At 33.7% G+C, this 18243-nt stretch overlaps 1 protein-coding gene across 1 annotated transcript in view; it reads right to left on the bottom strand.

The window, feature by feature from the left end:
- The window catches only part of LOC110381562 (homeotic protein empty spiracles), a 33372-nt gene that overhangs the window by 13417 nt on the left and 1712 nt on the right, over positions 1 to 18243 (bottom strand). The window contains exon 2 of the mRNA XM_021341900.3: positions 6051 to 6223. Within this exon, the coding sequence (XP_021197575.1) occupies positions 6051 to 6223 (173 nt within the window). The remainder of the gene's footprint in view (positions 1 to 6050; positions 6224 to 18243) is intronic.

Raw genomic sequence — 18243 nt, 5'->3', positions numbered from 1 at the left:
CAAGCAGCTGGTTCTAATTAAAGCACAAAATTACTAATAATTTTCATTTAACATGTAAATTCTTCAATTGAACTCAATATTTAACTATAACAGTAAAAAACTGGTGTTCATCATCAAAGTACCATAAATTAGATCGGCTTTCAAGCCTCATTACTCTATAATTCTCTATGGTAATGTGTAGTTGTGACGGGAGATAATGATTGCTACTTTGATGTTGATGGAAATACTTTTTTTTAGGATTCCGTCAGTTAGAAATGTGATAATGAAGAGATATTTTGTTTTTCTCGGTTTAGAAACGTAACCTGCCTCGTTAGATTGGTTTCCTGCACATACTTGAATAAGAAATACTAATGAATAGAAGCAAATTCCTATTCTAAACCAATGCTTGAATCGACTGTTGTAATATGAAACAAAATTATTGCTCTAAGTTTGTAATTAAAGACCCAATTACCAATTAGAACTACCCAAAATAATGGTTATCATAACTACTTCCAATTCGAATTTCATGACCTTTAAGGTGCATCTCCGTAGATATTCTTAAAGAAAACTAAAAGTATCATACGGAACCACGACATACATGTAAGAATCGCTCCATATTTTTTATTTCATCACCAGTGTTGCATGATGCGATTAGCCGCGGCGCTAATTTCCTACTGGCTGCCTTAATCAACTGTGTAGCCATGTCTTTTTTTCTACCAAATTGGTAGTTTCCAACATTTATCGAGTTAGAACGAGGTAGGTTTTAATAATAATTAGCTGCAATATTTGAGTTATCTGTATCTTCACGGCACGCCTTTTATTGCAAAGGAAGTGGGCAGAGGTGTAATTTCGTCGTGATATATAAATTTTAAAAATTAATGTTTGTGTTTGAGAGATAAATCACTATAACGAGTTTCCTTTTGAGATGTGGATTGTAATTTTGTTCATTGAGATAATGATTTGAGAAGATATTAATGGCTATCATTACAGGTTGAGCAGTCTTTGATATAGTGTGCATTGTAGGTACCTAAAACAGTACCAACATCCTAGACTAGTGTAATTATTTGAGCTTTGGAAATTAACTGAGCAATTAACTCACTTAACTTCTTCTCTGCGTCCATTATATTATTGTCTTTGTATCAGTCTATCTTCATTTTCAACTGTTCTATAACTAATGCTACATTCATATAAATACAGCAAGATTATGTCTGTGAACATTTCATTTGATACTTACTTTTTCAGTCTTTTTACTTTAACTTATTCATAATCTAGACAGTCAGACCTATCTTCTAAACTATAAATCTTCAACTACCAAACTAACAACCAGAAAACCAATCTCGACAAATATTCTAGAAAAATCCTAAAACAACAATAAATTTTCTCGACGCTTCTGACACATAACAACTGAAAACTGATTATAAATCAAACAATTACAGCTAAACATACTACTGACTTAATGGATGTGAAAAAACATCGCAAATGTGTTTAGAAACTAGGCTAGGCTATTAGTATTAGTAACTGACCACACCCGGCCATTTGGTAACTTCTTGGAACGATAGCAAAATAAACTATTGGAAAATGGTTTTTATTTTGGTCAAAAATTAAGCATTGCCATCCAACGTGGCAATGCTGCCAGCCTCTTGGGTACACTCCCGGTGGGCAGCGATGAGGAGTTTTTTGATGCCATTTTTTAGTTGTATATATGTATAAATGAGGTTTTTTTTTACGTCATGTAAATATGTATCACTTGTATATTTGGAACGCTAATAAATTGGAAAATTAAATTAATAAACTGTGTACCCATTTGAATGGAAAAGGTTCTTGAGTCTAGAATGTCCTAATTTCAACACTTAAGAATCCAAATGAAGATGGGAAATTCTTTGTTATAATGGTGAGTTCTAAAACCTTGATTCTCAATATCTCCTTGAGATACTTTGGCATTTCGTAAAAATATATATTTCTTGGCGAACTTAGTCGCCTCTACTTTTCAGTAGATATTCATATCTTTATAGATCCCAAAGATAATCTTTGCAACTCATTCACACTTGAACACAAACTCATGAGCTACAAACTATTAGAAAACACTAAACAAAACAGATACACACAAACGATACTATCAAATACCATCAAAACATCACCATAAACTCAACACCACAGATTAATAAGCTAGATAAACACATTAGTCTAACTACCAACACGAGAAAAAGGAACATACCAACACAATAGCAAAAACTCCTAACTCTAACAAACTAGCATGGAGAACAAAATTACTAGCGGAGGTGCCATAACGGAAAATCTCCTAAGAAAGTAGCGCGCTAAAATTCGGATGTTCAGGGAACGAAGAACGTTACTGTTTGCGCCCTTATACGCCTTCTTTGGACCCAACCATCATCTCCCGAGCCTTTTCCCAACTATGTTGGGGTCGGCTTTCAGTCTAACCGGATTCAGCTGAGTACCAGTGTTTTACAATGAGCGATTGCCTATCTGGCCCGACCATATTTTATAATACCAAAAATCGTTGACAGATGTCTCAAAGAACGCGAACGCCTTGTTAGTCCACTTATAACTGGTCGTTTTGGTCATTTGGTGATTGGATTTTGACCTAAAAGAAGGCTCCTGACCTACCTGCGATATGGCCTCTCCGCTCATTTTTCCTTACTCCGGTAGACTAGCTACTGATGTTGTGGACGCTACCTGCGCGCACGCACGCCGACGCCTAATGATCTAGTAATTAAAGCGGTTTTTTTCGAACAATTAGACGCAACGCTTGATACTCTTATCGCGATTTCATTGTTACGATAATGTCGGTTATTATTTCACTTAATCTTGTGTGACTTTGATTGGTTTGATGGGTGCTAATTTTTTGGGGAAGTCGAATATTCGTCTTATAATATTTAATATACACATTTCAGTAACATTCCGGATCGTTTATTTTTTTACCAAGGAAGATTTCAAAGTTACTCCTTGTAAAACACTGGTACCCACCCAGCAGCCAAAATAGTTGGGAAAAGGCTCGGGAGATGATGACGTTTGAACTGACTTACTCTTATGCCAAACGTTTTATTTTTGCCTAAATAAATAATGTCTGGTTGCACTAGGATCTCACGCTATCGTACTGCTTTCATTAGGGACTTTGAAGACTTAAGGCTTTTGAAGATTATACACATGAATCAGTTTTGCAAGTCGGTTAATTTTGATTCCTCATTGTCTTATAAGGTTGCTGAGGCTGATCCACTTAAGCATGTGCCTAGTCTTTACGTAAACTATCTTGGGGTCGGCTTCCAGTCTTAACCATATGAAGCTGAGTGCCAGATGTTTATCGCCTGCCTAAATGAATGACTACTATGTTCTGACAATATTTTAAGTGCCCTCCATTTTAAAAGGCCATTAGTTCTCATAATAAATTCATCGATCGAAGTAAAACTCTATGGCGATAGGTTTTACTGGAATTTAGTCTATGGTGTGCAATGAGGCGCGACTAATGACGCAACAACACGGTTAAATGAAGTGCCTTTATGTTCTCAGAGCATAATTTATAATAATAAATAAGTTTTCGAGGTGAATATTTAGTTTTCCACGAAATTAAAAAAATATGCCTTTTTTTCATGTAAACAACATTGTAACAATAACAATGAAAAGATCGTTGTGATTGTAATTTTATTGTCTAAAGAGCTTTTTCTTTCTAGAAAGACCCTTGGCGAAGGTCGGAGTAGACTTCGAACTTGTATTCGGCCGATAGTTTGGACGGGCTTTCTTTTATATTTAAATGCGTTATTGTCTTTTGTACAACACTACCTATATTCTAGACACGGCTGAGTTGCTACCCCTAACATAGAGACCTATATATCTTCTACCAAACACTTATTTCCTACCAAGACTTTGGTACAATGACAAAATAGTCATTAAATATGTCATATATTTGTCAAAACTTCCTTTTAAATTTTACTTAACAAGTAGGTAATTATAATTGATAGAACAGGTGATATAAAAACTACAACTTCAAACGTTTTATTATAGTGTTGCTAGAGCAAAATAATGATATCAATTTCGCAGTTTTTATTAGTTGGAGTGGTCGACGTGAAAATAAAAGTTATTTATGTCGTTAGCTTTTTAATTTATTTTTATGGAAAATTCAGGCCTTGCTTATTGCCCTGTTTATTTAAGTTAATGATTTATTTGTTTGCGTCAGTACATTAAAGTAAATTAGTGCTTTAGACTTAGGTTTTTATACTCCGTAAAAAGATATTTACGGAATATAAATTAATACATATTCCTATTTAATAAAATATATTCGTAATTCACATACCTAACTTACGGGTGAAACTAAACTTGCCAAATAAGTAGACATTTTCTAAATCTCTTCAGCGGCTTAAACAACTTTAAATTCTACATAAAAAATCTTTTGCATACTTATTTCACATAAATTTTCAAGTAATTTCATGTTCACTGTACATAAAACAGCATAAGATCAAATATCAGGCTGATATTTCAAACTTATCGTGTTACTTAATCAGAAATGTTTACATTACCCTTTTAAAGACCATAATTATAGTATTTCAATATCGTTGCAAACATCAATTAATCATTAAATTAATTGTTTTAATACTTTGAACGGTACTTCTTTGTAATAATGAGGAAATAGTACCAACCTCTTTAGTTTGTAACTACAGTTTATGACCATAGATAATAATCATTTGTGTGAATTTAAAATATATAACACACTAGCCGCTTTCCCGCGGTTTTACCCGCTTCACGTGAGAACTACTGCCCGTACGGGGATAAAATATAGCCTATGTTACTCGGGATGAGTGTATCTTTCCAACAGTGAAATAATTTTTCAAATCGGTTCAATAGTTTTGGAACGTACAGGTTACAAAAAAAATTGGCGTCTTGATATTTATATTAGTATAGCCTACCAAAAAAGTAATTCTCCTTTAGGCAAGCAAAGCCGCAGGAAAAAACGAGTGTCAATGAAACAAATCTAATGTCATAATTAACGTTAAATATGTATCAATTTGAAACAAAAACATTGATAACAGAACATATCTACGACAATTAAAATTTTGAGGTCAAAAACGTCACAGCCTGACCTCATGGTCCAAAAAAAAATTAACTACTTCTTTAATACAATTATCTGTACCCAACAAAATAATTGAAGTATTAATTATTGTATCACGTGGGTAATAAAATATATTAACGATTGTTTTATCTAAAATACAAGATAATGTAGTTTCTGGATGTTACCAAGACATTACGTATGCTTGATTCGTTTTAATAATTAAGTATGTGAAACTGTATCTAATTAATAGGTTATCGATGTAATGCTTTGTTTATTTGTAATAATTTGATAATATTTCTTCATTGGTGTGTTTGTATAGTTTTCTTCCATAATATTTTTTTGTTTTTATAGTCTTTGAGGTCAATTGATCAAGGTTTGCTATGGATGGCGGGGTCAAGTGTAGGGTATCAAATGATAGCAAAATATTATGTTGGCCATCATTTTATACTAGTTTTTCTGTAGGCTACCATTATTATTTTAAAACTTTTCCCCGAAAAGATGTTTCGTGCGTATACTGGAATTACGACTATTATTTTCTGTAATTGAAATTATTTGTTTTAAACTACAATTACTCTGATTGTCGAGTTATATTCCATGTGTGTTCCATGTGTGATATATGACTAAGAAGACGCCATTACTAAGGTCAGTTACAATAACTAATTAGATATTAGACCTTTTAGGAAACATGAAAATGCCAAAAAATTGTCTCTTTTACATATAATTAAATACGAGTACTTATATAAAAATTAATCTCTATATCCCTAGGTCACACCATCACGCTTGAAAGGATAGACCGTTTTAGCTGGAAGTTAGAGAGGAGGTAGCGAAGTTTTTGTCACCACCCGGCTACGGGAAGCAGTTATCTCGGGACGCGGGTGAAACCGCGGGCGAAAGCTAGTAATTCATAAAATTCCAATTACCTATTTCTTTTTTTTTATGAAAACTCTAACTGTGCATAAAACCACCAAAGACCAGGTACAAAAGAAGACAAGGAAATAGGCACAATACTAACCTGTGTCTCTGTGAGGCTCAACGCTTGAGCGAGCTGTTTTCTCTCCGCGCCAACCACGTAATGGTTCTTCTCGAAGGCGTGTTCTAGTTTCAAGAGCTGTGATGGCGAGAACGCTGTTCTGATCCGCTTGGGTTTGCGGAACGGCTGGAGTAGGAAGCCGGGGATGTCGGGTCCTGTAGACAAAGAGTAGCTGTTAGCATAGATTATGAAATTGGCGCAGACAGGGCAAACTCCGCATTGTAGGTACCGTAACGATACCTATATTTTTCAGTCTGTTAATTTATTAATTATAATTCTCATTCAGAAGACATCCGTATTTCCGAAAGCACGATAAACTGCAGGTATCGGCTGTAATTGAACATCAGTCAGAAGCCAGTAAGTCTGATATCAGGCTAACCAAGGGGTATTGGGTAATTGGGCTGAGAAAGTCAGACAGGAAGTCGACCCCAACATAAGCGGGAAAAAGCTAGGCAGATTTTTCAGAAGAGCTTTTAAATAATCTTTTATATCTATAGCTTTAGTAATCAGTCACTTTTTTTCAGTTTTTTTTTTTCATAATTATAACGGTAACTGTCGCAGTTATAACAGATAGCAGGTTTTAACAGATAAACAAACGTTTGATGTATTGATCGGACTTCACCACTATCTGTCTTTGTCTCATTCCATACTACAAAGAGAGACAGCAATACAACCAACGACAAATTGTAATATATTCGAAGCATAGACAAGGTTTGACATCTAACTGATTTACTTTCCTATATTATTCTAACAACTAGGAAAAACAAATCAGAAATAATAATTTATTATACGCCCAGTTGTTTAGAACCGCGGTGAAATACGGAAATACATTTGAATGTATTGAATTTGACAGCTCAATGAGAATTGACCAAGCTTGAACAAACCAACGATGCTGGTTTCTACAATTATTGTATTTAGTGACAGTTCAAATGTACTCTATAGGAATTAATTTTATACGTGCCTTTATAAGTCGTGGTGGCATAGTGGGTAAAGGACCAACCTCAAGTATGAGGGCGCGGGGTCGATCCCAGGTCAGGCAAGTACCAATGCAACTTTTCTAAGTTTGTATGTACTTTCTAAGTATATCTTAGACACCATTGACTGTGTTTCGGATGGCACGTTAAACTGAAGGTCCCGGCTGTCAGTGAACATCCTTGGCAGTCGTTACGGGTAGTCAGAAGCCAGAAAGTCTGACACCAGTCTAACCAAGGGGTATCGGGTTGCCCGGGTTACTGGGTTGAGGAGGTCAGATAGGCAGTCGCTTCTTGTAAAGCACTGGTACTCAGCTGAATCCGGTTAGACTGGAAGCCGGCCCCAACGTGATTGGGAAAAGGCTCGGAGGAGGGATGCCTTTATAAGTACCTATTGATAAGTCAAACATCCACACAACAGACTTAAAGCAACAGTAAATAGGTAGTTGAAGAGCGACAATTAGGTCATTAGTTGGAATACAAATTGTATTTCCTTTTATCACGAAAGATAGTGAACTCTATTTATTAATAATGCTTTTCATGACCAAAATAAAATAAGTTACTTAGATAATAATTTTAAGGTATCTATTTCAGTAGCAGAATAACTTTTTCAGGCAGTTTAGTAACTTAAAAGACCTTTTAAATTGCAACATATCAAGAAGCGCCTTCACCAAGTATCAAGACTCACTGGTCTTCATAATAGTTTCTAAATACGCGTAAATATTGCCACTTTGACAGTTTAGATAGAAACAACATAACTTATATGGCCACAGACATGACAAGAACAGTAATAAAATTGTCATTACACACACTTATTGAATGTTAAATATAAAATTCTTTACTTTTCATAAATAATTCATAAGTTTAGAGAACGTACAATGACTGTGCTTTCAATTAAATTGTTGTATTAGAAGTTTTTTTGCGGTGGTAATTTTTATGGTGGAAAATTATAGTTGGTTTTTTTGTTATGTTTTTTTCCGTGGTTTCGCTCGGTTTCTTAAGAACTAAGTAACTTTTTATATAGACGATACTCTTTACTGTCTTCATACTAATTTCCATTTCTATGAATTTATTTGTTTAATGATGGACACAAAAACATATTTCGAAAAAATATTTCCCTAAAATCCAGTCCATTCACACTCGGTAAAGTGTAAACTGCCGTGCGCTCTATCCTCGCAGTGGCGTACCGACTATTAAAATTAAATTAAACAAAGATTACCACTAAACGACCACGGCCCCAGGAGTATAATCCATCATCCACTTATGTTATTTCCACTACTAAGAAATATGAAGTAATGAAACAACAAATTATACACCCGAGTGTTTCTCCTATAAACGCTATTTAGTTTTGTGTTGAAATTTGACGTTTGCTAGATTTACACAATAGTACTTACGTTTGCAAAATGGCTATTATTATACGTTATAGATCGTAATCAACAGGATGCTAATGTAATTCGCATATTTACACGTTAATGTATGTACACGTACTGAGAATGGATCCACTTTGTAGTACTATTCACATTGTACTGACGAATACGTACTTGATTGAGTGGTTTAGTCTGTACATGACTCATAATAACTTCTAATACTGCTCTATGCAAATGGATGACTAATAAAAACTTGATAATTACTGCTTCCACCTTTGAGCTTTAAATCAAATTAATAAAAAAGCTCGTTTCACGTTCCATGGTTCGAGTACCATGCTCTAAATATTTCTCATTCCCACTCCCATAATGGGTCTATTCAAAGTAATACTACCGGTTTTGAAACTCCTGTTCACAAAAGCAATTATATAATTATAATTAAAAACTGACACGCCCACTCCAAACAATTACTTGTAGATTACCGAACCAATTTAGGCCTCATATCAAAATAACAGGCGAGCTAAAGGCTTCGTCCAACTTGGAACTTTAATAGGCCATTAGTTATGAGGAATAATATTACCCGTGGGTGGCTGCATGCGCGTTCCGCACGCAGTGGCCTTGTGGCGACGTCCTGACATTTGCTAATGACATTATAATTGCACACATAACCATTTAACCGAGACCTATCTCTACCCATCCGCGATTAAGCGCACACAATTCGCCAACGTGCCATCTTAAAATGGTCGTGAGTTCATAATGTATGTAATATTTAAGGTACGATATCAATTACATGCTACGTCATTGTTGGTCGAGACGTTAAAATTGAGATGTTATCGTTTATTTTTATTTATTGTTCGTCGGTGGGTTTTAATGAGGAGATTACTTTGTGAGCGAGATAAAACTGTCATAATCCAAGGTATTTCCACTTACATTGTCGCGTGCAATACTATTAATGTCAATGATAAATATGTTACCTTCAATAAATGCATGGTATCAAAGTTAAATAACTGTAAGTGTACGAAAAAAGATTTAATTCGTTCAAGAGTTCCACTTTTGAGACCTCTCGAATACTTCTGTAATAATCGTTGGTGCGACAGATTGACATGCCTATTACATACTTTACGTACAAAATATCTTATTTACCTCCTTTCAACTTGCGCAATTTTAAACGGCCATATTTAATTAACTGTCACTTTTAAACTCAACGGATTGATAAACAATACAGAAAAATAAACAAAAAATACAAAAGGGAAAACAGGAAAATTGGATACACAAAACTCAAAAGGGTTCAATTGTTTTCCAATACGAATATTGAATGAAGTTGCCCAACAAGGAAAGCTAAGGATTATTTGCAAGAAAAAATGGCGCGTGAAGGCGAAATAAATAGTTTCGTAACTGACATGGCTAACCTTTGCGTTTTGACGAGTGATTACATAATCTACTGGTTGATGATACAATTTGTGGAGTCTACCCATCATAATTAATTGACACATAGGTGTGTTATCCCTGAAGATTCGACAAATGATCATTTATTTTATGAAATGGAGCGTTATTTTCTACTTCTATTTCGTAATTTTGATATGGAACATAGCATAGAGTAGCTTGGCTGCCGCTTGACATGTTATTAAAAAAACACCAGGTGAATATCATTCTACTGTCAAAGTTTCAGAACAACGATAAAAAGTTCAAAACATATCTTGAAAAGAGAACCTACATACTCCTTTTAAATTGCAATAAACTACACTTTTATTACGAACTCCTCAAAAGACAATTTTACAACTGACCCACGATAACATTGAAACATTGTATACTTAAAATTGATAAGTATTTAGACGCACCATATTAAAATGTTAATTCGTACATTGCATCTGTTTCTTAAAGTAGTCATCAGATAATAAAGACATCACCACGCTATAACCCTAAGTTAATGATACCAACTTAGACATTGCTAAGCTCATTAAGCCCATATAAGTACAAATACCAACAATAACTACCTTATATACAGTATATAATTGCTAAATAACGACAATTTAATTACCTGTTACGTTTGTGTCAACGCAAATGCGCGTTTTGCGTGATATCACACGAGTTTTGCAAAAGTGGCTCAATTTATTACTGTAATGCGTTTTCACACTAGTCTTTACGTTTGGACTACTTGTGACTTATTAGCAGCTATTAGTGGCCATCTGATAAACTGCCCTGAATTACGTTCTAAGGAATTGTATTCAGGCAACGATGACTCAGGAAAAATGGCGCCTGTCCCTCTTGTCGGTTGTAAAACGATTTTAATTAGAAAAAAACGCTGCTGTATAATTTATACGCTTTAGAGTTTTTATCATATAGTGCAAATTGTTAACAAGAAAAACAAATATCAAGTGGAAAAATAATTTAAGATTGACACCACTACCTAAGTGATTGAAATGACAAACATCTTTATCGAAACGATAACCCGCGGGGGTGTCACAAAACACATAAACTTTTTGTTTTACGACCGCAAGACCAGATAATAATTATACTGACGTCCATCATAAGTAAAGAGCGACAGATAAACTTATTAAAACTATTACAACAAACGATGTATTGATACACTCGAAAATTATAAAATAAAATAGTTGCGGCCGACGCTGCGAGGTCACTGCGCACTGAACTCTTTTAATGAATGATTTTTTTGGTAGCAAACACAATTAAACTGAAATTATGAATTGAAAATGCTCGTCATCAATTAAAATAAGCTTCAAGATAGAGTTTATTATACAATTTATATTAACAGATCGTGACATCGTAAACGTTTTCAAATAATTCTGTCGGGAATTTCGTTCGAACAAACCTTTTAATTACACAACTTTTTTTTGTCTATGGTGATGGCCCAAAAAAGCCAGAACACTTTTAAAATTATCGCCCAAAACAAATAAAACGAGCGTCTAATAAGATTTCGTTTATCTCGAGCGAGCAACAGCAATAACTCAAAGTTAATTAATCATAGTTTTCGTGGCTCTCCGCAGCCGTCGACATTGTAAATCATTTGTCTAACTACCGATCGCATCACTAACAAAATGGCTGCCCACTCAAAGTAACCAACATAACAATCATTATAAATCGTTGCTTTTTAACGTCAGTTAATCGTCGCAGTCGCCCGACAACAAAGTAAGCTCAAATTACAGCCAATTATAAGCTATTCAATCCTTTTAGTGGAAATATGGTTTAAAAAAAACACGTAGTTTAACAATATGCGGTAATTAAGAAAAAAGCGCGCGTAACGAAAGATGTGACGGCCAGTGCTACCAACATGTTTAACGAGGCAGATAGTGATGTGCAAGTATCGATAAGTGGGACGATTGATAATGACATGCAAATAAGCATCTAATTAGCGTTGCGATTTAAACGAAGCGTATACATGACGAGTTTACACAACCAGTAGTTCAAACAAGTATTTTTTGTAAATAAGAAATATACATTTGCGATTATCTGTGCCAGCTTATAATATGTCTATTAATCTTTTACTTATATTGACATAGAAAGTTGGCGTATAAGTAATTGCATTATACGCAATATTTTTTGCCTACGCAAGAATTTCTACCTCATTATTAGCATTAGACAAATTGAAATGGAGATAAATAGACATCTTTAAATTATACAGTCGTCTTTAAATAATGAGGCAGAATTAAACACAAAACATTTTACAAAACAAACTAATCCACTTCGGAACAACACTATAAAATAATCAAATTTCGAACAACAATGGCGTCAGTTGATAAATCGGGAGCGAGGCCCGCTCGGTCACATAAAACCTTCTTTGTCAAAACGCTTATTAGTTTTGTATGAAAAAAATATTTTATTGTTATTATTTCCCCCTTTTTTGACGGGTCTGACGGGCTGGGTGAGCGTTAAGCCAGTTTAATTAAAATCGAGTTCTTTACAATGTCGCCGGGTTCATAAAAATAACATTGGGTCGCAGATAAAAATGGGGATGATAAAGCAACTAATCCATAGAGTTTATTATGAATATTTACTGCACGGAAGGAGGGACAAATTATGATGGCGGCCCTTTGTTGACTTAAATAATGGTGTGAAATTGAGTAGGGTAGTTGTAGATCACTTGGGAACGGTAGGGGCTACTGTTTTCATTGTAAATAATCTATTTAATTGGGTACATAGCTATGTATAATTGAAAGCTCTTTAGCACGTTCATATAAACACATTTTAGTTAGTTAAGGTTAGGACGTAAGTAGGTATGACACATAACGGAGGCCAGAAATATCCTAACGTGTTTTTTAACTTTGGTTAATGACATCCATTTTGGCGTTAGTCATCAAAACCAATATTTTTCACTCAAACATTACTTAGCCTCATCGGCTTCTGAAAACAATTTTCAATATTGACAAACGTAAGATGCATTATAAAAACCCAAAAAAATAAGTTCAATAACGCCATTTATTTCAAAAAAAGAAGAAAACCTATCACACTATAGATAAAAAGCGCGGGGAAATTTGACAGCTCTGTCAAAATGGCCGCTTGAAAAAAAAGCAAGACCAAATCCGGGACACAAACTTTAAGATACAAGAAACTATAAATTCATGTTATTATCAACATAATTATGTTATCACCATTTTAATTGCAGCTAATGGGTCGATAGTTACAATGTATTCGGGCTATAGGCTATCAGTAAAACAGTAATGAAACAGACCACGCCGGGTCAAACGGCCATGATATTGTTTCAAAATAGTTTTATTACTTAGTTCACGATTTAATGATGTCTAGGTTCAGTGTTTAGCCTTAAGCACTTGGCCTACTGGCTATTTAGACTTTAGCTTGTCAAAACTAACTTTGTCTGCGGCTTCACTTGCTTAAAGCACATAAAACTTCATAAACCAAATTAATATTCTTTTAATAGATTTTTCGCAAAGAGTGACAGACAAACATTGACCATTCCATTCATGTTATTACTAGCTGGTGCCCGCGACTTCGTCTGCGCAGGTTTAGTATTTCGAACAATATGTTTACAAATTGTAGCCTATGTGTTATTCTGATGTATAAGCTATATTATTGTAAAGTTTCATTAAAATCCATTCAGTAGTTTTTGCGTGAAAGAGTAACAAACATCCATACATACAAACTTTCGCGTTTATAATATTAGTAGGATAATTTATTATTTTCTTGTATTTAATTAAAGTCTTGATATACTAGGTACTCAATTATTATAAGCCTCAAGCAATACAGAGTGCTAAAATATGGCATCGAAACGTGACATTGCCCCTGCTTGGGCGCCAGAATAGAAAACCACATAAAATTGAACACTTATACTTAAAATAAATACTAAAGTCTTAAGTTCAAAGATCAAGACGTTATTTTAAATAATATAATCTATACAATTGATTCTGAAGAACCAGTAAATAAATGACTTATGGCATAAAGTAACGTGTTTCGAGCCAAGTTAAGCTCGGTGTAACTTAATACTTAGTATGTTGAGGTGAACAGCGGGTCAGAACATTATATTAAGTTGGTAGGAATGGCTGTTACTTATGTATTCTTATTCTGTGTTTATTTTGAGAGTTTCCCTTATTTTTTTAGGAATATACTGATAAGAAAGACTCATAGACTAGTCTGTAATTCAAAACGTTTGTTCCAAAGAGCGATTTTGTCCAATTCCAGTTAATTATCATAATTATTGTTGCATATAGACTTTGCTACCTTTTGAAGCTAATTCACGAAAAATACTTAAGTCTAGCAGTGCTATTTTGAAAAAATAGTTGGCGCCCCGCGTGGGACTAAAATATTTTTTAAATTATTTTTCTTTTTTCTCTAAGGAACTCTAAACAAGATACCTAACACCAAGCTAAAAATCAACATCAAATAATTACGAACGAAACGTTGTAATTAAATCATAAAATTTTAATTGACTCCATTAGATATGAGCAATAAAACATATTAATTGTGAATCAACGACGTACCTTGCCTATGTATTTACATATATTATAATTATTATTTATGTGAAAAAACTTGTGTGAAATGCAAATGTTACCGTTTCTATGTGAAATCTTATGTATGAAGGATTAACTTGTATAAATATTCCATCTTACACATAAATACATCTTTCATTTCTACTGTTAAGTAGCCATTGGCTTTTCCACATAAATAATAATTTGCCCTATTTAGACCTGTATAAGGGTTTAGTAGGGAAAGAAAACGTATAAATGTAAGCATAAAGTATTATAAAAAAATATAGGCCGGTGCTTAAAAAATGATTTTTGCGGCTAAATAAGCAACGGTCAACTAAGCTCTTTTTTGGCGGGAGCTTAACAGTAAAAAATAACCGAATGACAAAAACAACTAAACATTCAAAATCCGTAAGAAAATAACAAAGGTTCAAAAAGATACTAAGCAAATTAATAGATTAAACATAAAAACCGATATACAAAAGAACCAAAAGTTTAAAAAAATTGCTAAGCTAACGGGCGAAATAACGGCAGTTTTTATCGTAATTAACCAAGTTAGTTCAACGGTAAAAATTTAAACAAGTAAAGAAGCTTAAAAGGATAATCTGACTTATACAAGACAATAGGAATAAACAAACTTATTAAGACCTCTTTGTACTTCAAACGAGTTAAAAAATAAAAGGTCTATGGTCGTCTTAAAAGACTTGTGGTCGCCATGACAAAAAAAAAACTCTTTTTTAAACAAGATGTCAATCAAGGTCTGCCTATTTAAAATAATTACCAATAATTTCAAAGTGTGTTAACTTTATCTATGTATCTAGCAGGTAATATCAAATCCGTTAAATCTTGAGGTTCACTTTTTCTCGAATTTGGCCGTCAAACTTTATCTCAAAGATCACGATGTATCAACAAAATTGACAGATTGACATATTTCCTGTTAAATTAACGGAAGAGCCGCCATTTTAAAGATCTCCAGCGTCAATCACCAAACAAAGAAAACCGAGACGCTACAACTCTGAAATATAAATAAAATAAACCTAAATTCCTCAGTACGTTTTACATTAATGTAATCTGCCAAAAAAATCCTACAAAACCACAAAAACAAACTGCTTTATTTTCGCGCCAAACTTTGTAACTTTCTTTTTACAAGCAAAGACAATGATCAGAACGTACTCAGATAGCGGGCTTTTTATCATAATGGCCTCGTGTTCCGATAAGCTACTACGTTTTTTTATACATTTTAATTCTGTCAACGACGTTTACACGCGATGACCCGGCCGGATCGATAATCTTTTTAGTGAAAAAAGTTTTTATAACAAAAAAATCGTGTCTTTGGTTGGTTAAGTCACTTATTATGAATGTAGAAAAAAGGCTTGTGTTGGGAACACAAATATATGGAGGTAGTTTTAGTAACAAGCGGGTATAACTTGATGATTTATTGATCACGAAAGCGCATTAGTAATGATAGGTTGCTACTCAACCGCATACATTCACAGCAACCTACAATTGAGCTTCACAACGGTTTTACATTCAAAAACAAACGTACACACACATAATATACCTACAGCTACATTGTACATCAAAAATAATGTGTTACTTAATAAAAAATATCCATATTTTTTTTCGATAATTATTCAATCAAATAAATACTTCTTCTGACTCTGATCGAAACGGGAAATTAAAATCAGTGAATTAATTAAAACGGCATGTAAGTAATACATTTAAAGGCTTACACAATCTCAATGAGAGATAATTAAGTGCATGAGTAAATGTCCTTCCCTTAACTAATTGCCTAATAGTCATTTTATAGCCGTTTCGTAATTCAAGCGTTTACACCGCCATTTTGAAATTTTCAAACTGTATCAATAAGTAAATCATTATAAAGGTTTTAATTAAAAATAAATTGCATGTAAGATGATATCTATGACAGCAAACAAAAATTAAACTTTTTTTATTTTTTTCTGCAAAAGTGATAAAACCCGCCGGCAAAATAAAAATAAATGCAGATTATATTTTAACAGACGAATTTTTAATGTCTAGTTTTTAATTGTCAATTTGCCGCCGGAACAGCATCGAATTCGACGATAAAAATCGTATTATTGGTTAATTTGTATCATAAAACGAATTCGATCATAGAAAACGCAATTAGCACACTATAGGATGTCTGTTAATTTACCATAACCTGCTGACGACATGACATAAATAAAAATAAACATATGTATAGAAATAGTTTTTTAATTTTCAAAACCGCACCTTTTTTTCCCGTGAGAATTTTTACCAAATTGCATTATAAAGAAACTTTTTGAGAACAACTGAGGCCTATGACCATAGTTTTTAGCTGTTTTATAAGCGATTTCTAACACCCGAAACTTCGCAAGGAAGGACTGGTCCTTTTTGGTCGTTTCACTCACCCATTGTCTATGCTTTAAGACTTTGAATGATGTCTGTTCTGTAAGCATCGATATATATGTACTAAGTACTAGATAGAACGTTCCGAACAAAAAGCTTACCACACTGAACTGCACTGCAGACTATGCAGTGCCCAAAATGGCAAATCAGAGCGATTTTGACACCTGCGTCAGATGGATGTCTATGAAACGACAATTATAAAATAGAAAATACATATCAAGGTATAAACTTACACATATAAACTATTCGAGAGTCAAGTTAGTAAAATTACACGCTGTTCATGCTATTACAACGCTTGTATATCATACTTTTCATTTATAATTCAATTTTACAAATATGCATTAATTTGTTCCCGCCCGCCATCTTAAATTATGGATTAAGAAAATCGTGCAGAAACAGATGTGCCATAAAACTGGCAGTAGGTAAAATATCAATGAAAACAGACTTCACTTTGTCATGGTATGTTCTTACTTTCAAGAAAAAATAATTAAATTCGCGAAAATTTGTGAGCCCTCTTAAGAAAAAAAAACATCGTAATTAATATTAAAAACTCTAAAAATAAGTTCCTGGTTTTAATATATTACATGATTTTGCATTCAATTAGATATAAATAAACTTTTTGATATATTACATGATTTTGAATTCACTTTGATATAAACTTTTTGAGTAATGAAAAATGTAGGCAAAATACGAGCGACACTTCAGCAATTAACATCAATGAGGATAACTACATGTCACAATACGTCAACGAGATGTCAACAGAGTGCTTAGTGCGAGTTTTCGTGAATTTTTTTACGGACTCACATGAGAGCGCGTATACTAAGATTTGTATGCAGTGTTGCCAACTTAGTGGATTTTCCACTAATACTGGTGGTTTAAGTCCCCTATTTAGTGGTGAAATGTTGAAAGTACTGCGGGTCAAGTAGCGAAATGTAAGTTTTGTGGTACAACTTTAAGGAGTTACTATGGAGATTTGAAGTCTCACGGAATGTCAAAAAAGCATCTACAAAACAAAAAGATGAACGACTACTATATAATTATATTAAGTACTCATTCATTGGTCAAATGCGCAACTAAACAATTTGTGAAACTACTACGCCGATTATAATTTGTGAAGGATTCGGATCGGGTCGGATGAATTGCTAAACAGATGTAATGCTTTGTCTGTTTTAATTTTCTATCGTTGCCGAGTTACATCTTTGGATGATTAAATTGTTTTAGGTTACAATAAAATATAAACAATATTTTTTTAGTGGTGAATTTGGTGATTTTAAGTGTGGGATAAATTTTTGTTAGTGGTTTTCTGGTGGTTTTAAAAGTTGACTCTGGTGGTAAGCTTCTACAACTGTTGGCAACACTGTTTGTATGGAACAAAAACAGGTTCCAATTTTTGACACTAGGTGGAGCTGTTTTTGTTCCATACAAATCTTAGTATACGCGCTCTCATGTGAGTCCGTAAAAAAATTCACGAAAACTCGCACTAAGCACTCAGACGACA

The sequence above is a fragment of the Helicoverpa armigera genome, chromosome 21, assembly GCF_030705265.1.
Source record: "Helicoverpa armigera isolate CAAS_96S chromosome 21, ASM3070526v1, whole genome shotgun sequence".
Taxonomy (NCBI): Eukaryota; Metazoa; Arthropoda; class Insecta; order Lepidoptera; family Noctuidae; genus Helicoverpa; species Helicoverpa armigera.
Note: the sequence above shows the minus strand (reverse complement) of the source record. Positions and strands in the feature narration are given on the sequence as shown.